The sequence below is a fragment of the Populus euphratica genome, unplaced genomic scaffold (assembly GCF_000495115.2).
Source record: "Populus euphratica unplaced genomic scaffold, PopEup_1.0 scaffold57.1, whole genome shotgun sequence".
Taxonomy (NCBI): Eukaryota; Viridiplantae; Streptophyta; class Magnoliopsida; order Malpighiales; family Salicaceae; genus Populus; species Populus euphratica.
In genome coordinates, this window is record NW_011499919.1 from 971,863 (window position 1) to 993,701 (window position 21,839).

At 34.0% G+C, this 21,839-nt stretch overlaps 4 protein-coding genes across 7 annotated transcripts; 2 read left to right on the forward strand and 2 right to left on the reverse strand.

The window, feature by feature from the left end:
* The first annotated feature begins 357 nt into the window (after positions 1 to 357).
* LOC105134999 (metal tolerance protein 4-like) lies at positions 358 to 2,888 on the forward strand. Of its 2 annotated transcripts, none has more exons than XM_011039668.1 (7): positions 358 to 744; positions 876 to 1,045; positions 1,206 to 1,404; positions 1,664 to 1,842; positions 1,938 to 2,088; positions 2,162 to 2,292; positions 2,378 to 2,888. In XM_011039668.1, the coding sequence occupies exons 1-7, from the start codon at positions 543 to 545 to the stop codon at positions 2,555 to 2,557; spliced, it is 1,212 nt and encodes a 403-aa protein (XP_011037970.1). In that variant the 5' UTR covers positions 358 to 542; the 3' UTR covers positions 2,558 to 2,888. The 2 variants fall into 2 exon arrangements, with proteins under 2 accessions (XP_011037970.1, XP_011037971.1); XM_011039669.1 differs by having other exon boundaries at positions 668 to 758.
* Positions 2,889 to 5,128: 2,240 nt separating this feature from the next.
* Positions 5,129 to 6,190, forward strand: LOC105135018 (metal tolerance protein 4-like). Its single transcript, XM_011039688.1, has 4 exons — positions 5,129 to 5,228; positions 5,336 to 5,428; positions 5,557 to 5,687; positions 6,017 to 6,190. The coding sequence occupies exons 1-4, from the start codon at positions 5,129 to 5,131 to the stop codon at positions 6,188 to 6,190; spliced, it is 498 nt and encodes a 165-aa protein (XP_011037990.1).
* EDA3 (DnaJ/Hsp40 cysteine-rich domain superfamily protein) lies at positions 5,702 to 9,998 on the reverse strand. Of its 3 annotated transcripts, none has more exons than XM_011039673.1 (6): positions 9,826 to 9,998; positions 9,316 to 9,422; positions 8,747 to 8,912; positions 8,486 to 8,578; positions 7,138 to 7,268; positions 5,702 to 5,827 (listed from the first exon to the last, which is right to left on the reverse strand). In XM_011039673.1, the coding sequence occupies exons 1-5, from the start codon at positions 9,908 to 9,910 to the stop codon at positions 7,138 to 7,140; spliced, it is 582 nt and encodes a 193-aa protein (XP_011037975.1). In that variant the 5' UTR covers positions 9,911 to 9,998; the 3' UTR covers positions 5,702 to 5,827. The 3 variants fall into 3 exon arrangements, with proteins under 3 accessions (XP_011037975.1, XP_011037974.1, XP_011037973.1); XM_011039672.1 differs by lacking the exon at positions 5,702 to 5,827 and adding an exon at positions 6,534 to 6,596; XM_011039671.1 differs by lacking the exon at positions 5,702 to 5,827 and adding an exon at positions 6,633 to 6,905 and having other exon boundaries at positions 9,826 to 9,997.
* A 1,190-nt stretch (positions 9,999 to 11,188) lies between these two features.
* On the reverse strand, positions 11,189 to 17,492 carry LOC105135003 (uncharacterized). Its single transcript, XM_011039675.1, has 16 exons — positions 16,755 to 17,492; positions 16,325 to 16,453; positions 16,160 to 16,233; positions 15,994 to 16,063; positions 15,862 to 15,917; positions 15,463 to 15,534; positions 15,231 to 15,325; positions 15,085 to 15,151; positions 14,867 to 14,996; positions 14,492 to 14,710; positions 14,267 to 14,409; positions 13,585 to 13,759; positions 13,331 to 13,421; positions 12,931 to 13,088; positions 12,049 to 12,237; positions 11,189 to 11,532 (listed from the first exon to the last, which is right to left on the reverse strand). Exons 1-16 carry the CDS (start codon positions 17,163 to 17,165, stop codon positions 11,473 to 11,475), a joined length of 2,139 nt encoding a protein of 712 aa, XP_011037977.1. The 5' UTR covers positions 17,166 to 17,492; the 3' UTR covers positions 11,189 to 11,472.
* Positions 17,493 to 21,839: the final 4,347 nt, after the last annotated feature.

The window sequence follows — 21,839 nt, forward strand, 5'->3', positions numbered from 1 at the left end:
AGATTATTTGGAATTTATTATTTTTCTCTAGTTAATTTTTTAAAAAAATCTATTTGATTTACATTTTTTTTTTCAATTTGTTTAATAAAATCTACTGAGCTAGACAGAATTTTATGTTGCTTGTTTTAAAATCACATGGGCAGGGACCAATATTAAATTAATAGTCTATTTTTTCTTTTTTTATGTAACACTTGATGTTGGACTTTAAAGGGTAAATATGGAAATAAAAATGAACCGTTTTCGGGGTCCATGACCTCTTATCAGGAAAAGCAGTGAAAAATTCTTGCACAAGTGATTTACATTCGGAGTATGTTCCTAAAGCATGCTGCAATAGTCAAAACTTGCGAAGGCATGTACCGCTAAAAAAGTCAACTGCTACAATTGCATCATGTCCAAGTTTTTAAGCAACAAGGCGAGCATCTTCATGCAGCCTCTTTGTACAAAAATATCAGCAAAAGTCTACTGTACAAAAATATCAGCAAAAGATATACCTATATTTATAGATATTTCAACTGGAATTGGAATCAATTGTTTGGAACCAGATGGAGGGGAATTCAGTTTCTGGCCCAAAAACACCATTGTTGATGGGTGAAGGAAGAAGAAGCAGGAGACTGAGTAGAAGGAATTCAGTGAACTCGCTGAGGTCTAATTTTGTGGCAAAATTGCCTGATAAGGTCAGATCTGGCCTGGATATTGAGTCCCCTTATCAGATCAATTTATCCAAAACAACAGGCTTAACAGAAGGTAATCGGTCCTTGGTATGTGATAATTATTCAAGGTTGCATACTCACTAGTTCTTCAATCCAAGAACAGAGCTTTTTGACTCTTTGCATGCACATGTTTTTGAATGTTTTGTTGTTTCAATCTTTTTACAGGGGAAAAGGAATATTATGAAAAGCAAATGGATACGCTGAAATCCTTTGAGGATGTTGATATTCTAATGGGAAATGACAACGACAATGAGGATGATGATGAAGAGCAAGCTCAACATGAAAAGGCTATGAAGATATCTAACTATGCAAACATAGTATTGCTGGCATTTAAGGTGTAGTTTTATCACCATTTCGTTCTCCAAGGTCAATCAAACTACAAAAAGTTTTAGTTTCTTCTTTTTCTGCACTTTATTTTGTTAAAAAATTGGTTTTGGCCTGTGTGATCAATCTCTTAGTCCAATTATTAAAGATGGAGATATGCTTAGTGTGCAGATATACGCTACTATAAAGACTGGATCTTTGGCCATAGCAGCGTCGACGCTGGATTCTCTGCTTGATCTTATGGCTGGTGGCATTCTTTGGTTCACTCACTTGTCAATGAAAAAAATAAATATCTATAAGTATCCTATTGGAAAATTGAGGGTGCAGCCAGTGGGGATAGTTATCTTTGCTGCTATCATGGCCACACTTGGTATGTTAACTAGCTGCAACTAGCAATTTTTTCTTTTTTTATTCCTTTTGCGTAACAAATCTATATATCCTTTTAGTTTCTTTCGATACAACGTTGTTTGTAACGTGGAAATTTTGCATCTTGACATGTTTGATTTCATGGTGAGTGATAACTTGGCAAAAAAAGGAGCTAGAACTAGGAACAGAAAAACTAGCCTAATGTGAATGGCAAATCGATTTCTTCATAGAACAGGGTTTGTCATTCTGATTCATCTCTACAGGGTTTCAGATTTTGATACAGGCTGTCGAACAACTAATTCAACACAGACCTACAGAGAAAATGTCTCCTAATCAGTTATTGTGGTTGTATGCAATAATGCTAAGTGCAACGGCAGTCAAGCTTGCCCTTTGGTTATACTGCAGAAGTTCAAGAAATGAGATTGTCCGTGCCTATGCAAAGGTTTTGTTCCTGACCTTGTCACTGAAAAAGCTTTGTGTCTTTTAGTTCTGGACTTGTTGTCACCAGTTCAAGCTAAATCAAATGCCAATGTTCAGGATCACTATTTCGATGTAGTCACGAATGTAGTAGGATTGATTGCAGCCGTTCTTGGCAATAAGTTCTACTGGTGGATAGACCCTGCAGGTGCCATCCTCCTTGCAGTTTACACAATTATAAATTGGTCTGGAACTGTTGTGGAAAACGCAGGTACCTTCTTCACCACTATAGTCCTCCTTGAATACACCAAGATTTCTAACCATGCATGCACCTCTTTATGCAGTTTCACTTGTTGGACAATCTGCACCTCCTGAATTCCTGCAGAAGTTGACATATCTTGTTATCACGCATCCTCTAGTCCAGCGCATCGAGATGATCCGAGCCTACACCTTTGGTGTTCTTTATTTTGTAGAGGTTTGTTACGCTATATGGAACTCGTTACAAGTTTTAGCGCATCCTTTTCTTTAAGCATGTAACAGTTTGTGCTACCTTGAAACAGGTAGATATTGAACTCCCAGAAGAACTGCCACTAAAGGTAGCACATGTTATTGGTGAGACTTTGCAAAATAAGATTGAGAAATTGACCGAGGTTGAGAGAGCATTTGTTCATCTTGATTTCGAATGTGACCATAAACCAGAACATATAGTTCTAAGCAAGCTGCCCGGCAATGATCCTTGACTTGTGGAGCTCCTCCCATGCATCCTCGCCCTTATTTCTACTTATTCCTACTTGTTTCCGTGGTCACCTATTTTGCAAAGCAATGCTATTTTCGGAGTATTGATGATTGTAATTTACATCAGGCTTGTATTCTCTGGTCAGAGGCCGTTACAGAGCCTATGAATTTGCTGTTAATCAGGGGACTAATTAAGCCAACATCAGGCTTCTTGTACAATAAAAAAGCAATATGGGGTAGGTCATGCAAATGGGATCCTAGGGTTTGGTAAGCGATATTACTCGGTAAATAACTATAAATTATACTTTTCATATGCTAATGAACTATAATTAATAATGATGATGAAAGAATTATTTTTTTGTGATGGAAGGGGAAAAGGGTTTTGTATGGAGGGATGAAAAAAAAATAATGGGACCAAAAGGAGAGAGTGCTGCTGAATCCACTCGAAAATTCTCGAGTTGCAAAACTTGAAGAATTATTGTCAATACAAAAATAAAGGATTCATGTTTAAGCAACAATTCAGTTATAAATCAATTTATATGAAATGTTCTAAACTTCCACCCAATTTTAATCATCATTAATCATAAATAACACTTTGTATTAATTATTTAAATTGTTATTTTCAACTTATTACTGTGTTTTTTCTACCATATCTTTTCATCATCATTATCATCTAATTATTATTATCATTTCATTATTATATTTATTTTCATCACCGTTATAATCACATCATTGAAAAATATTTAACAAGCTAAATATTAAAAAACACTTTACATGTAAAACCTTTTACAAGAAAAAACATATAAAAATATTTCACCCAAAATAAATAAACCCTAAATCATAAATAAGACTTATATTATTGTTTTTAAATTTAAACTAGTTTAGCATATTTACTTGAAACTTGATCTATTCAGAACACAAACCAATCCTAGTTGAAGAATAAAAAAAAAAATTGGTTGATTTAGTTAAAAATTTAGATTAACTTGATTAATCAAAGTCTAATCCGAACAAAACTCAATAATCAACTTATTAACTTTTTTTAGATTATTTTTATATTTTGATTTAAATTATTAAATTCAAAGTCAAATATCATGATACTATTGATTGTATAATCTAACAATTAAGCTTTTTTCAAAAATGATTTTCTTTATAAAAACAAATTTTTATAAGATCAGCATTCCTCATTGTATATGTTGGATAATTTTAAAAAAATTAAAAACTGAAATATAAATAAAATAAAATTTAAGATCAAAATATTAAGCTTTCAAACTAAAAAGATACAAAACAAAAGTGAGAAAAATTCTTTAGGCTAAAATCTTAAAAAGGCGGGTATTAAACAGTAAAAAAAATTTTGCTCGGTTGCCTCCTTGTTAAATTTGATCTCTAAATTATTATATTTTTTTTACAGGAATATTTCAATTCAATGCAGATAATTTTTTTTAACACTGGAATAACTCAATAAAAATCAAATTCAATTATCAAATTTAAAATTCAAGTCAACTTAATCTAATAAAATTAAAATAAAAAAACGTTTAGTTATTAAAAATCCCAAAAAGAATAAAAAGATAGAGAAACACTGTGGAACGAGTTTTGGTCAACAGTATTTGTGCAAGATATATCTTTCTAGGTTTCAGTTAATAAATACAGCAGCTTTCCTTGCTTGTTTTTCGCTAGAGAGTAAAGACTTAAGACAGCTTCCGTGACTGTTTTGCGCTAGAGACAGAGAGGAAATCCAATAACCGGGTCAAGAGTCCGATAAGAATCCGAATGAAGGATAATTCGAATTTGCTGGGTTTTTGTGTATGTGTTTGTTGGTAAAAGTTTAGTACTTGTTTGGTTACTAAGAAAGTGAAAACCAAAAAAAAAAGGACAGCCTTTGAGAGCAAAGATAGCTGAAAAGGTATGAGGGTTAATATAAGTATTTTTATGCATAAAATGGGTTAAAAAGTTAATGACTTGTTTCGTTGCTTGGAAACTATAGAGGGAATGAAAGGGAAAAGAGTAATTTTGATCAAGTCTTGCTGTTAATTGTTTTTTCACGGGTTTTGATTTCTGCTCTTAGAATTCTGTTTAATTTCTTGGAAACCAAATAGAGATTAATTTCTGTTTTACAGTGATTTAGTTCTTGTCTTTTGCTATGGAATTTATAGAGGAAAAGGAGTACTATGAAAGACAATTCACCGCGTTAAAATCATTCGAGGAAGTTGATGCTTTGATGGAAACTGATACAATTTGTGAAGAAGATGAAAAATAAAACTTAGGGTGTGTTTGTTGCGCCTAGTAGCATTTTTTTGTGGTCCAGTGGTCAATGATTTATGTGAGGCATAATATGAAAATGTAAACACACAATGATCTGTGTGAGGCAGGATATGAAAATTTAAACTCGATTGTGTTGATAAAATTTTTTTATCAATCACGATCTTTGTTTAAGTTCCCTTGATAAGCATAGACTTTCGAAGGAGTAGAATTTCGTTACCTAACACTCATTCTTCACAGGCTTTTTAGATATCGATCCAAGCTGCTGAAGAGCTTATTGTAAATGAACCACGCCCAAAGATATTCTCACATCAACTATAATGGCTTTACATGATAGTGGTAACTGCTACTGTGGGGAAACTAGCACTTCGGATTTACTGCAGAAGCTCAGGAAACAGTATTGCCCGTGCCTGTGCGAAGGTTTTCGGCTCTACTTTCTAAATAATTAGCTTTTTGTTATTGAGCTGCTAATGATCAGATTCTGACATCCAGGATCCCTATTCTGATGTGGTGACGAATGCTGGTAGGATTGGTTGCAGCTGTTCTTGGGGATAAATATTACTGGTGGATTGACCCTGCTGGAGCCATTCTTCTTGCAATTTACACAATTACAAATGCAGGTACCACTTTTCATTCGTGGTGTTCATTCGTGGTTGTTTTGGAAGGAAGCAGATAGAGCGATGAGCAGATAAGGTTATTCCTGTTAGACATATCTGCCAGCATTCCTAAGATGGGCTGCTTGTTGCAGTTTCTCTTGTTGGGAAATCAGCTTCTACCGAAATCTTGCAGAAATTGACATATCTTGTCACAAGGCACCCTCAAGTCGAGCGTGTAGGCGCATTCCGTGCTTGTTCATTTGGAGTTTTTTATTTCGTAGAGGTAAGCATGCCATCCATAATTGTTTAGTATTGCTTGTTGAGTGAATTGTCTTGCGATTAGGATCTTCCACTCCGCTCATTTGAACACTGCATTTTTTGGCTTGTTATGACTCCATCTTCCTTGTCCAAATGTCGTGATGCCTGCGGCATGACATAAGTTTTGCTTTCGAATTAGACTGGTCATCAAATTGGCAAACCTTCGAACTGTTTTCTGTCTACCTTCGTGAAGTCAAAGGGTTTATTAATCAAATTCTCAAGAGGGGAATTTTTCAAGTCTATATTATATGCATGATTTAACATCTCTACTTCTGTTTCCCCCTCTTGAAACAGGTTGACATTGAACTTCCAGAAGAGCTACCTCTAAAGGAAGCACACACTATTGGAGAGACACTGCAGAGCAAGATTAAGAAGCTCCCAGAAGTTGAGCGGGCATTCGTTCATCTTGATGACGGATGTGAACACAAACTGGAGCGCTCTGTTCTCAACAGGTTACCTAATAGATAGCCTTGGTTTGGTGGGAATGTTACGGCATGTGTACGAACAAAGATGACCGAGGATTACCAAACCCACTGCTTATTTATTGGGAGATTGAGCACGTACAAGCCGATTTTATTAGTTTTTTATTCGAGTTTATTAATTAGATTTATTTTTTGTCATTTAGTTTGACAATTTTATTTTGTGGGCTATTAGTACAGTTGTTGGGGGTGTTCAGGGATACTATTTATATGCTATTTTTCTACATTGCAGAGTTGCAGTATTCACCTCCTCCCTTTTCTCTTCTCTTCTCCTCTCCAGCTCCCACTTCCTCTTTCCATTTCTTCTCTCTCCTCTTCTTTCTTTTCTTTTCAAATCTTACATTGTCCGATTCAGCTTTTAGTATCAAAGCCTCGAGTTCTAGTTGTTCCTACAACTAAACAATCCATTACAAAAAAAAAAAAATTGCTCAAATTCCAGAAATTCAGTAACAGTTTGTAAACCTTATAATTAGGGGGCTCTCATAAAAAAAAGAGTGTAATCGAACTTATTACATGTATAAAAATTTCAAGCTCTCAATTAATGGTGTCAAATTCAAACAGCTCTCAAACCTATTATATATAACAGGAGTGTTCAAAACTCCTTTTAAGAATTTTGTCTGAAGATGTGAAATTTGATTTTCTGCCTTGGACCTCCCATCTCTTTTTAATGGTCAAGCTGCAATCTAACATAGCCTTTGGATTTTCTGTTGATCAAAGGACTAATTATGAGTGAAGCCCATGAAAAGATGTTGGTTGATCAACCATTATGGCTTGACGTACTCATGAAAATTGCCACGTAATTATAGTTTTCTGGTTAGAATCTTTTCTTTACCCCTCTATGAAAAGAAGAATGCTATAAAGTACCGGTTGTTCCTAGAATACAACAAACAAAAATTTACCGACGGAGTTGTGGAGAAGAACAAAATGATGACTTACTTAAGAACCAGGCAGTATCCGACCATTGTACATCTTATCAAGTAATTGCCGTGCATCAGGCCTCCTTAGAAGACCTTTGTTATTTGGTAAACCAGTACCTAAACAAACAGGACAAACGAGTTTCCCTCGACCTGCACACGCCATGCACTGGTTGTCATTTCTCACGGAAAAATAAACTATCAAGAATACTGCAGGCAAAAAGAGAGAAGTGGGTAAAGAATTCATGGCTAAAAGCGGTAACGATAACAGTTATGTATTTGGTGTTGGAAAAGGAGAATAAGAAACTATTACCATGCAACGATCTTTAATGTCAAAACAAACATTTTTGAAGCTATATAGCAGCTTGACCAGTTTCTCAAACAGGAAAAAAAAAATATATATGCAGCATGTGATTTTAAAAATGTCTAGCTAACCATAAGTTACAGGTACCAGCTAAAGTTCTAGACTTGATACTTGGCTGTTAAATCTTTTTCACATTTCAGCATGTTGAACAGAAAAAATAGGTTCTTAAGTATTGTTTGTATAATTTCTAGGGATCAATTTAGCTTCTTGTGATGTTCCACTAATGAATAAGAGGGTGTGCTATCTACTGACTTTGAACTAAAGGGAGCAGTAAACCATAAGAAAACTCAACTCATATATGGGACTTGTTTGCAACTCATGATAGAGATTGGAAGATGTAGCTTTTACAGAAGCTCTTAGATCTTGTACACCAATATGCAACAATGTTTCCAACATATTTTACTCTAAACTTGAAAACCAACAACTTGTTGAGACGACAATGTTTGGAAGTTTTGCTAAAACATGTTTTTAGTTCGAGTCACAGTTTATCCAGCAACCTTATATTCAATAAACTATATAGCTCGCCTCATTGACGCATAATGGTTACTTCCATCAACAGCAGGCTGATGCGACTATCACAGAATTTCTGATGAGGGAAATTCCAAACTTTCCAAATGTTTCCCTGATTCTTATATCTTCAAAATACTTTTGGAGACCAAAGGGCTTTAATCTCTGGTTGATTCATCATCAGAAATCAGATGCTCAAAGAACCACTATGAACATGTTTCTATAGAGCAGCGATATAAAGAAGCTTGCTGAAATGGGGCTTGTCTAGATTTTCTAAGTCAGGGATATTCAGAATGACACATATTGCATGCCGAGATATACTGAACTTGTGTCCGATTTATCATTCCCGCATTCAAATGCTGATAAAAAATGGAATAGTTCTCATATTGAAGTAATGAAAAATGAAAACAAAGAAGGAGAAAGCGTAAAAACAAGTACCGGAATATGTATAATCTCAGGTGCTAATATAAAGATGGAGCATCAGACAGAGAATATGTACCATAACAATTTGGACATTCTGTAAACTCATAAACATCTTTAGCTCGTTTTCTGTTGAGGGCTTTCCATTTTCCGGTTCCACCGCACATATCACCTATATAAAAGGTAAATCAATGTCTTGCAGGCCAGTTTAAAAAGCGAGATGAATTTTGAATTGAAACTTTAAAAATCCCTAGTATGCTAAAAAAGGCAAACTTGACAAAACTAAGATCACAATAAGAAAAATGCAGAGAACACAAGATAAAAGCAAAAGAATACTGACAAAGTACAGCACCACTGCCCAAACAATTCCGGCATACAGGTCTTTCTTTTCCATCCATGGCAATTGCTTTTGGGATTGAAATGGAAGTTGCTGAAGTACCGATTAAAACTAAGGTTGAACACAAGCAAGAAAGACACTGGCGCCTTGATGTTGACAATTGAGATTCCTGTTGCAAAAAATGGGATATTGCTGAATAGAAGATCAACATCTCGCATTCTATCATAGACTTATGGGAGACCTTGTACATCAGTAAGAACTATAAACATAAGCATTCTAAGTTTTCTGCTTAACGAAGACAACCTCTCCGCTACAAAATCATTACAAGTATTCTGTTCTTTTACTATCCAATAGCTAATCTGTTAAGATTTAAAAGCGATTCCTCTATTATCCCATTTCATCGAGGGCTGGCTTCGATGCCCCCTAAAATTGAAAAGTGTGGTTTTCTCCCTAAGAACATCACTTAAGAATGAGAAGAACCTACAAGCATAAATATAAGTAAAATCATGAATAACATTGTTTCAAAAATTAAGAAAATTGATTACAAAGAAAGACAAATTTGAAACACAAACCTTCATCTTGATTGACTGTGATGGGTCATCGAAACCTCCAGAGGACGAGGAGCTTTCATCTTCCAAACTTGATTTCACACGAATCCCAACTGGCTTCACATTAAGTACTATGTATACATGTTAAAAACAGACATCATAGTTAGAACAACACTGTCTTGTCTACCAACAAACCGTACATGAGAGCAAACACTGATATCCATCAATTGAACTAGGAAAAACACCATGATGAAACAGATGGAAGCTAGTTCAAACATGTTTAAGTTCTCACATAATTATAGTTACTATGTGGCAAATTCTCACACATGCTGACACGAACTGAACTATACACGACTGGAAAACAAGAACTAAACTAGGAAAGCAAAACCTAAGCAATAAAAACAAAGATCACAAGCCAAGAAGATTCAACAACACATATATAAAAGAAAGTAAGAGACAGTTTTCAAGAAGCTGAAATTCACTTATGGGGTGCTTAAAAAAGAGACAGAGAGAGAGAGAGAGAGATAGTCTTACAGTGGTGCTGTGAGGGTTTAGAGGATAAAGACAGGCGTTCTGGGAAAACTGAGAGATGAGAAGTAGATAATAATGACGATACCATTCTCTCTATCTCGATCTCTATCTCTGTGTGACAAAATCAGTTTCTCTTATCATATGGGGTGTGTAAATGTAATCTACGGAGGGCATGGGAGACGAGAACTTGTGGAGGGAGATGGCTGTTCAGATAATTAAAAAATGGTGACGTGAATCATGTATCAGCCATTTGATGGATATTTGGATGGCTGATATTTTTCCTGCCAGTAATATATAGATAGAAATGGTGATTAATTTTGTAAAATTAAAATTATACAGTAACTGGGTCCATTAGTATATTGATGATGAAAATCAAATTGATTTTCAAAAGGTTTTAACAAGCCAAGTGACTCAATCTCGAGTTATGAATTGACCGGGGTTAATATAAAATAAATTTAATATTTTATATGTAAAAGTTTTGAATATACATAGATTGTAAAAAAAATATAAGATATGAAATATAATATGGTTGTCTCATTTTAAAATATTAAAACATATATTATTTTTTAACTTTTTAATATGAGATGATTATACTACATTATATATATATATATATATATATATAGAGAGAGAGAGAGAGAGTACTTCCATTTATATCATTTTAAAATTTTTTCATGTTAAAACCTTGAACATGAGTTTTATAGCTTATTTAAAAAAACAAATGTTAAAAAATATAAGGTATCACCTTATATTTTTTAACATTTGTTTTAAATTGTTAAAACAAATGTTAAAAAATATAAGGTATCACCTAGGTTTTAAATTGACTTAATAAATCACCTCGAGTTGACCGAGTAATTGCATCTTCAAGCTTTTTTTATTTGAAATCTGACCGACGTCCAGGTCAACTACTTTTATTTTTCATTTTTAATTCCAACTTGAAACCAAAAGGTACTCTTAATACTCTAAATTTAAAAAGTATCCAGATTACTAGATTATTGAATCAACTCACCCATTACAGATTAATTATTTTTATTAAAATAAAATCATTTTTTTTAGTATAACCACATAAACCGGCTAAGTTTTATCATATTAATATTTTATCATGTTCAACTAAAAATTTAACCTATATCAAGCTCAAAGTCTTGTTGGCCATTTAAGAACACGATTGAAACTATTTCTCAAAAAAAATTGCTGAAAATTAATTTTAAAAATATCTTGTATCAAAAATAATTTTTAAAAAATAAAAAAACAAACAAACAAAAGCTTCCTCGCTTTCAAGAATTACCTTAAATTTCCAAACAAAACCAGGTATAATAACTATGACAAGGAAAAAAAAAAAGAGCCTTAACCCAACTTAAGCTCCAAATCCAGAACTCTGGCCTGCAGATCATTTACGCCAGTCTTTTGGAACACTTAGGTTATAAAATCGATGGCAGTAAAGAAGTGCAAACTAAAACCTTATGTATTAAGAGCTAAAATTACAGCTTCAATATCAACCATACACAAAACTACAATTCTCAGTTGCTGCAACTAAAGCTCTCTACTCCAATTTGTATAATTAACATGGGAAACAAAATAAGCAAGGTGGGGTGGGCAAGAATCATTAAAATCTCTTTTTGTTTGTTTTCTTGCTCCCTACAATTTGACATTTCAAGAAACAGTCCTCCCATAGCACAAACATGCAAGATAGAGGTTCTTCGCCCACTTTTCCTGTGCGTTAAAAGAAAAACCAGAGTGAGATATTGTCTCGTAATTCATTACCAAATAAAATATTAATGAGAATAAACAGTGTATAAAAATTTCATACTGCTCCCATCAGGGGGGGCGTAAAAATGACTAAAATTTAACACTTGTGGGATATCAAAACAGGAGAGAGGCCACATACAAGCAAGAAATTGTTATGCAAAGTTCTTCAATTTCTAGATTTTGTCACAACTCATAGTTAGCATGCCATTAAAAAGGAAGAATCATGGTACAAACTTTTGTATATGAGCTAAGGTGCTATGTTTATGTAGTGGTGAACTATCGAAATGTTGCAGCAGTTGATAAGTTTGGAAGAGATGAAGAAAACAGTTTAGGCCTGTTGGTTTACTGCATGATGATTCAAACAACAGAAAAGAAAGGTGCAGTCTGTTTCTGTGATGGAGGTGGATTCAAGCACAAACAAAGCATTCAGATAATTGAACAACAGAGTCAACAGCTCCATGATCAAACAGAATGTATTACCTTAACATGAGTGCTTGGAAATTGAGATGTGCGTAAAGTTTCCTGGGTTTCATCTCCAGGTTTGCGCTTTGGGACACTCAAGATTAGAGCAGCTTGATCAAAAGTTGCAGCAGTTGATGTAATTCTGAAACCAGTATCCCACCTTCTGTGAATGCCCTCACTTGGATAGAGAAAATCAAGCTCCACAACCTGTTGAAGCCAGTGGTAAGTGACACAGAACCCACTCCCAAGTGAATTACTTGCAAGAAAACATATAAACTTCTTATATAGTGCTGATATGTACAAACTTTATATGGTTTAAACTTGAGCAATCTGCAAACCACCATACTAGTTTGTTTCAAATTACTTCGTTTAAAACTATGGTTGACAAGTTACCAAGGTCACTTTATTCTATATTTTGGTTCTAAATCAATGTGTCCGTTGCCATCCATAACTATCTAAAACTTAATCAATGTGCCCGTTGCCATCCATAACTATCTAATCAATGTTAATTTCAACAAAATCTGCAATTTGTGCCTGTGAGATCACAAATAAAAATGAAATCTAGAGGGCAAGGTAAATAGAGCTTTCAGGCTAGGTATTTAACTGGGAATCCACTGTTCAAGTTCAAACAAATTGTTTATTTATTTTTAATCAAGCTTTCATTTGGATAGCAACAGTTTTGAAAAATAAAAAGGAAAACCAAAAACTAATAGGTCCAAGGTGAATTGAAGTTCACATTCAAACCATGGAAAGTTTGGTCAGACTTATGAACAGTAAAAATTCCAGGGCTCGATGCTCATGCAAATTAGTGAGAAGAGCAGCGGCTACTGCTTTTATATATTTGGAATGGGCATAGCCTAGGAATGAATTCAATTGTCTAAATGACAAGAGAAATTTGACCTGATCACTGAAGCCTGCATTGCGTGACATGACAACACCCCAGCGGGTTCCAGCAGTCGCCATTGATGTCACATAAAATCCTTCTCTCCACTTCTTGTTTATCCACTTGAAGGGGAAAGAATCACTTACTTTGTAAGACTGTTGAGTGTATTGGGTGCCTGCATAAATTAAAGGCATCACTTTGTTTTAGTTGCCAAAAGGAAAAGTTTTCTAAAATTTGCACCACAGCAACACCTTGACCCACATGCCTAAAGAAAAAGAAAGAAAAGTTGCAAGCAAGTGGCTCATGTTCAAATGCAACAACCACAGAAAAGTCATAATAAACCATTAAACTGTAGCCCAAAGACTAACAATAGCTGCACGTTAATACAAAGAACTTAAAGAGATAATGTGAACTAACCTTTGGACATGACCACAAGGGAGCTTCCATTGTTTGAACCAGCAATAGAACTGATGTAATAGTTCTTCTCCCATTGTTCCATTATCCATTCCTGTCAATTGGGAAGTAACAATTTTAGCAATTTCAATTACTGTCTCCATATTCAATTACTAACATGATTAAGAAAAGGAAACCTGAGCATACTTACACATGCATATGCATGTATGAATTTGAGTTTATATTTTTGCATTTACATATGCACAGTGGAGGTTCACCTTGTGTAAGAAAAAAGGTGACAGTTCATAAACTTGGCTTGTAAAATTAGTTCCAGCATCCATTATTAATGCCCAAAGATTGGAAGAAGATGCAACACAGCTTATAAGCAGACCATCAGCAATTCCTCTCTCCACATGTTGACCCAACCTTCCATCAGCGACATTATAATGGTACCTATATAAAGAACAGACAGATGTCGTCAGGCATCAATAAAGTCAGGAAACCACATTCAAGTGCAGTGAAGCAAAGGAGGCGTGCCCAGCATCCTCAGTGTCAAATATTACTAAGAAAGCAGGGGAGAGGGAGGAGGGGAATTGGGGAGGCATATCTAGGACTGGTTCACCCTTACGCCAATTGCCAAGCATAAGATCACCAAACCTGATAGACAAGGTGGCTGTATAGGGGACCAAAAAAACCGTGCGACACAATGGAATTGTGAAAGGATTTTTCAAACAGATAAATGCAGTAACAATCATTTTCGAATCTTTGCTTAGTTAGGACATGTAGCAGTCCTTTTAGGACAGCCACTTTACTGTTACAAAAAAATTTTCTCTTTGCTTACATACCCAGAGTTGTATGATTTCTTGTTGCCTCAGATTAATAAAGGTAAACTAGAATCCAAATGAACAAAGCAATTCTTTAGAGGGAAAAGACCAAGAATCATGAATCAAAACATTGTACCTCTGTTTCATTGGTGGCTTGGCATTGTAAACAGAAATCCATTGCGCAGCAGGAACTCCAAGACGGACTTTTTTCTTAGGTTGCCCATCATCATCTTCCTCAATATTCAGCCTACCACGTTTTTGACCAACTTGACAAATGATCTGCCAAAGGATGCATATTACTGAGCAGAGAAGGGCGAGTGTAAAAGTAATATTTGTTTGTGGATTTAAGCACTGCCCCTACCTTTTGAGCACCATCAGTGTTTATTGGCCTTATAGCTGGATTTGGTCCTATCAAGCTCTCAAACAAAGATATTAATTTGGAATAGTTGGGCTCCTCATCAAATTTCATATTCACCACGATTTCAAGAAACTGTTTAAGAGGAGGAGGACAGAAGCAGCACAGCATCTCTGGTGATGTTGCCATCTTCTTTTTGCAAACCAAGAAGGACTTGTTGTCACCCTAAGATTAATTTGACAAGAAAAGACAACAGAGTCAACATATCATTTTATCGAAGAAATGCATAGGGATGGCAAACTGCCCTTGCAAGCATGTGTATTTTGCATTTATTAATATGGGCATGTACATGGCTTGTGTGATTGTATGTCCTTGTAGTACCTGATAGCCTTGCCATGGCAATCTGCCTTTGTGAAGGAAGATGAGTGTATACGCAAGAGATTCAAGATCATCTCTCCTACTGGCAGTTCTTCCCAAATGAGCATGAACACTAGCATATCGAACAGTTCCCCTGAGGAATTAAACAGAACGGTATCATAAATAATGGTCAGGTTCACATTTAGTCCACAAGGCCAAAGAAGAAAATCATTAAGTCTCACCTAAACATATCAGGGCGCTGATCATATTCAACGTGCTGTCCTGTACTGCTGTCTTTCCACTTTGTTGCTGCAGTTTTGGGTACCAAAAACATGTAAGGAATTTCAAAAAAAAAAAAGTATTTCAATGATAAATGACTTTGACTCACCTAATCCAAGGTCCACAAGAAATAACTTCTTCTCTTGAGGTGTTGATGGCTGACCAAGTAAAAAGTTCTCAGGCTTTACATCTCCATGCACATAGCTAAAATCAAACAAGGTTGCATAATTCTTAAGTTTTTCACAGAAAAAGTGGAATGAAGAATTAATAAAGCTACCAAATGGATATCCTTACAACATCATAACCAAGAAAACAATTTTATACACAGCTAAATAGCATACCCTCTGGAGTGCATCTTCTCTAAAATTGACAGAGACTCTGCTGCAATACAAGCTACCATTTCCGAGGACATCCTGCATTAAAAAAGAATGGCAAACCAATCAACAAGTAGAACAAAGAAAGCAAATATGTCTCGCGTGAAAAAGAATCCAGCCTGGCAATAAAAGAAATGCCCTATTCTTCCTCCATTTTTTGGGAAGGAAAAAAAGTGTAGGGAATTGACAAATCGGATAAAACAACGCATGCGAGATTTAGCATAACATGTTTTGTGGTGAACATAAAAACAACTTCACAAGACTTATCCCCAAAACCAATTCCATGGAAAAAAGCATACAACTCAACCCTTCCCAAAAATATTAATATTATTAAAAAACTGCATACATCAATGCATGAATACTCACGCTTGCCCAGAAGAATTCCATACATCCCAAAGGCTAGGGCCCAACATGTCCATAACCTGAAAAATATATGAGCTGAAGTTAAACGAGGGAACATGATGAACAGGTGAGAAAGGTTGGGCTTGCACATCATACCATTACATAATAATCCCCTTGCCTTCCTTTATAGTGTACTCTTGGCACTCCATGACTGCCACCAAGCGTGCTGTCAAACAAAAAACACATTGCAGAGTCACTAAAATATTTATGATAGATCTGAAAACCACCAGAACAACCTAATCTAGAGGGAAAATGCACATACTTGTAAACTTGCCACTCATATGGGGGGCCATAATTACAGCCTTTGCTGTTTCTGTGCTCAAATTTCAGAGCCACCTAAAGGAAACACAGGCAGGAAAAATAAAATTACAGGAAGATTAAGTTTGTATATCCAAAAAGACAAATGCAGTAGCTACATTAATTTTACCTCCAGGGCCCCAGAGCCCGTCGCACGTTCATTTCCACCATTAGCACGACGACCAACAAACACCTGACCAAAACCACCTTTCCCCAACTTCCTTTCTATCTTATATACAGGTGACCCTCCCACTTGAACCTTAGATAAGAAAAAACAAACACTCTAATTACCATAAAAACAAAAGGCAATAGCAGAAGCTGAATAAGTCGTAATTTAGAAAGCCATTCATGCAACAATAAAACAAAAAATTCAGCCTGGGCTTTTATACTTAAATCATGAACAACAAAGTAAAGTAAACCCCGATAACAAAAACATACCATTTAAAAACGAAATGACATCATACTCTATATATCAGAAAAATCACAACAAAGTAAAGTAAACCCCGATAACAAAATATCAGATCAGCCACAAAATTAAAAACAAAAAAAAACAAGCATACCTTATCAGGAAAAGGAGCAGTACTCCCCTCCTCTTCTTGGGCACCAGCTTTATTAGCACTTAAACCTCCACTGTCATCAGCCATTACACCTTTCACTCTTTCAACTTTCTCTTCTTCTTCGACGTCAACTACCAAATTCTTCCCTTTCTTGTCACTCTCTGATATCAATATTACTTTTTTACCCTCCTCTTCCTCCTCGGCTCGTTTACTTCTCTTGCTGTTACTCTGATCACCCTCTTGCTCCTTCTCTTTCAACCTTTTCGCTTCCAATCTTGTCCTCGGCCTCTTCTTCGCTTCTCTGGCTACAGCAGCACGGGTCTTTGCGTGATTTCTCGCAACTGGTGTGTCTGCTTGCTTCTCTTGTTGTTGATTTCGCGCTAACCTTGCGCGATTCCTTCTGAGCTCAGGCATAATAGCTGATCAAGCCCATGCAATCCGTCCCTTAAAAACCCTAGCACTTCTACTCTGATTATCATTATAGTGAACTCGAGCTATAATCCATGGCTTCCTTCAGGAAAAAAAGGGATTAGATAGGGTTTTTTTATGGTTTCGATTATAAGATTGAAGATCAATTTGAGAGAAAAATAGAGAAGTGAAGGGTATGGAAATTGGGGATCTTTTTAGGGTTAGGGTTAGATTGGGAGAGGGGCGGAGAAAGAGACAAAAAAATGAGGAAGGGAAATGGTGAAAGCAAGTGCGAATGGAGTTTTGGGTTGTGGTGGGACCAGAAAGAGGGGGAAACGGTCGTAGTGGTTTGCTTGCTTGGTTTCGTTGTGGGTGATGGTAAGTTTGGTGGCAAGAACGCTTACATGCAAGATTACGTGCTTGTGTTTTCTGTTCACGCGGATTATATATTTAGACTGAAAAAATATATTTGTTAAATATAGTTTGAGCTTATTTGTATTATTTTTTATATATATAACAGTAAAAACAAAGGGATATCGATATCATGTCTTTTCTTGATTCACTTTGAAATTACTAGAGATATAAATTTTTTTTATTTTTTTATTTTTTAATCATGTATATTTATATCGTTTTTATACTTATCTCTAATGTTTTCAACAAGGTATTTAAATGCAAATTGAAATATTATGTTTAATCGATTTAAATCACAATAACACAAGGGATATTGGTGCATAATGAAAGAATGCTAATGTTCTCAAAACGCTGTTTCGTGGACCTGCTAAAATGCAATTTCAACGTTCCTCTTGTTAATTCATGAGAGCTTGCTTGCTTCCAAATTAAAGGGAGGCTTGGAAAGGACATGATGAAAACCAGTTCATCGCCAGGCTGCGACTATTGAAGTCAAAATACGAGAAATTTGCTAATTAAAATATTAAGGTTTTGACGATTCCGTATTTTTTGCTGCAAGATCTCTCCGTGGAGGAAAGTCTCGAGGGTTGTTAAGAAATGGGGTGGTATTTAAATTTTATGAAAAAACAGAGTCGAAAAAAAAAATGTTAAAATACAGTATATCCTCATTGTTTTTCAAATTTGTAATGGTTTTGAAAAATACATTTTTAATGCTATTCATGGTTTTTGGTATCTCCATCTAATTTATATCAAATCTATCATTAATGGCTATTGAAACGTGATAAATACATGGTTATCTTTTTTTATGGTGGTGGTGGTGTCAAGAAATACATAATAATTTAGAAGCAAGAATTACAACTTTAACAAAAAAAAAAGCCCAAATAATAAAAAATAAAAAATATAAAGTAGTTATAATAAAACTAAAAAAACAATTAAACAAGCTGAGAAATTAGGGATTTCGGCTACTAATATTACAAGAGTTGTCCATTGAAAGCTAAGAAAACTAACACGATATTTAAAGTAATTTGATAAATTATCTACATCCATGGAAAAAGTTATTTGATTATATGGGGAAAAAACAAGATTTGTAATAATAAAGGAGGAATCATTCACTCTTTGCAACTCTCGACCTCACTATTTTACCTTTTTACAATGCTGCAATGTCAATCACTATTTGCTGCTCTTGATAACCACTCTCTTCTACATTTCTCATATTTTTTTACTGTACTTTCTCACTTTTCTCTCTACCTTATGCCTCCATTTATAGGTATAAATGGTAAGACAACTTGGCCATAAATTATTGCACTAATGGTGACAGCACATGGATTGCACTATTTTGTAAATGGTTGGTGCAACTTATTTGATAATTACTTGCCTATCATTGTAACCTTTTGACAATAATATCCCTTTAGGTTGCAAATATTGTTGCTCATTAATGACAACTTCCCAACATAAAATACTAGATATTTATCGCCTACCAGATACCAATCAAGCCATGTCAGCCTTATAGGATTATCCATGTGGCAACAAGTTAGTTCTCTGCAAAATTTGACAAGTATTTAAGGAAAAAAATTGGTAAAGCATGCGTAAGCATAACCTCCTAGCGTGAATTTATAGAATACAAGATGGATGATTATCAGGTCAATAATCAACCCTCATTATAACCTTCTCGTATATTTATTAATACAATATTATCTTATTTTTTTATCAACTCGATGGAGTTTGAATAATTAAAGCTTAATTAGATGAATTGAATTATTAAAAATGTATTGTTTTATAAACTTTTGATCGACTTTCCACGTCAGCTTATTCAAAGTTTGTTCGACAAGGGTGTGATAATGGCGAAAGGATCCAACTCATAGTGGGCACCGAAACGAGTAGCAAAAGGTTGAAGATTAACAATTTCAATAGTCATTTCTTGAGATAGTCCATGGACTATGGCTAGGGAAACTGGCCTGGTGTGTACATAGATGCATGTTTTTTCCTTATAATGTGTATGTCATCATCTATTTTCTTTATTTTTAAGATGAAATTAGGAGGTCCATATGTTTTTATTAACTCTTTTATGTAGTTTCTATCCAAAACTTATTTTTTTAAATACGCGCACACACATACAGGCTTTTTATAAGGTGTATGTGCTCACTTATTTAAAGTGGAGTGCTTAATCTTTCATTGTATATTAATACTTGTCAAATATAGATTTAATTTATTTCTTAAAAAAACAAATAAAATTATAATACCATGTCTGGAATACTAGAAAATATGTTTTGACATTTTTTGTTCACTAAATAATTATAATAATTTTGCATTAGCTAGAAAAGTGGATGCAATTGATATTATATATAATATATAAAGAGCACTCTGGAAAAACATGGCTTGCATTGGAATGGATATTAGGTGAATTGTGGTTCTTAGTTACAAAAGTGTATATGGCATCATGATATATAGTGTTTTCAAGAATAATTTTATTATAAAACACATTAAAGTGATTTTTTTTATATTTTTTATATTAACATGTCAAACTTATAAAAAAACATAAAAAAATATAATTTTAATATTTTTTAAAGACAAATGCATTTTTAAAAAACACCTAAAACTGAAAGGTAATACATTTATAAATGAGCTTATTATATTTGTGTTGATAAGTAGGATTGAAGAACTCAATTATTGGATTTAATTCTATATGTAGTATTTGTTTGATACTGCAAGACATACTTTTTTTAAAGTATTTTTAATTGAAAATATATAAAAATTATGGTTTTTTAGAATTTATTTTTCAATTTTTATCACCAACAAGCAAAAACTATAAAAAAACATATAAAAATATTTATTTATACTTTTAAAATAAAAAACAATATGAAAACATAAACCATCGCAGAGCCTTATTATATACAAAGCTAAAAGGCATTGGCCTTTTACTATAGCTAAAACACCGTGCACCCTTTTATAATTTACTATGGATTGGAGTTGTGTATTTTTTTTAAAAAAATTTGATCTTCAAACTTTTATTTTACATCATTTGACCATTTAGAACCCAAATTAGCTCCTAATTGCATATTCGTTTTTATGAGAGAGGATTGAATTGAAAGCTAAAGAGCTAGAGTGAAAATCTCGGGTAACATAGGGGCGGAATGAAAGTTTAGTTGAAATATTTTTTTAATATTTTGGAATGTTTAGGTATAAGGGGATATGTCCCTTGACTTTCAAGACACTGCATTTTGGTATCTAATTTTATTTTTTACTTTTTTAGTCCTTTTTTGTTAAGAGGAGAAAAAACGAGTCTCCAGATTCCGGTCTAAAAAGAAAAAAAATGGTTGTTCAGAAAAAATTTAACCACAAATCAGTTGAATTAGATTTTTTTTTCTTTTAAAAACACCTAAAACAACAAGTTTGAACTCGGGATGAATATTTAGGGCAGACAACCTTAAACTTTAAAAAATGCCTACGCTTGGGCCTAACATATTTTTTTATAAGGGAGGATTGGATTGAAAGCTAAGGGATCAAGGTGAAAATCTTTAGTAACATGAGAAATGGTTGAAAATTTCATTGAAATATTCATTTTAGTCCTTTATATTTTTTAGGTATAAGATGATTGATCCTTTGACTTTCAAGACAATACATTTTTGTACAAAAACTTTATTTTCCTCTTTTTTCAGTCCTTTTTTATTGATAGCAAAGAGAAGGATTCGTCGAATTCTGGTTTAGAAAGAAAAGGTGGTTAATGGGGAATATTTTACTGTTAAAACGATTGATTTCGTGTCAAAATATTTCATATGATGAAGGAGGTTATATTTAGACTTTTTTTACCTTGAAAACACTTAAAACAACAAATTCAAGCTCATGAAGAATATTTCAGGCAAACGACCTTAAAATTTTAAAAAATACTCGCTGATTAATACTGAAAAATGTATTTTTATCAAGGTTTTATATCATCATTTTACACTTGAAGTATCAATAACTCCTTAACTATAACATCTTTTATAATAACATATCGGATAATATAAGATATATTTAATTTATGATAAATATTCATTTTAAATACAAATCTATCACATAAATGAAAAGATTGATCGATGAATTTAACTACTGAAATTGAGAAGATAAAAAGATAGTTCAGCTTAATGATTAGTACTTAAAAGCACGCAAAATTGTTGTTACTATGATGGTAGAGTAAGGAGAACTTTTATGATCATGATTATGAAGTATCAATAACTACTTAATTATAGTATATTTTATAATAATATATCTAATAATATAAGATACCTTTAATTT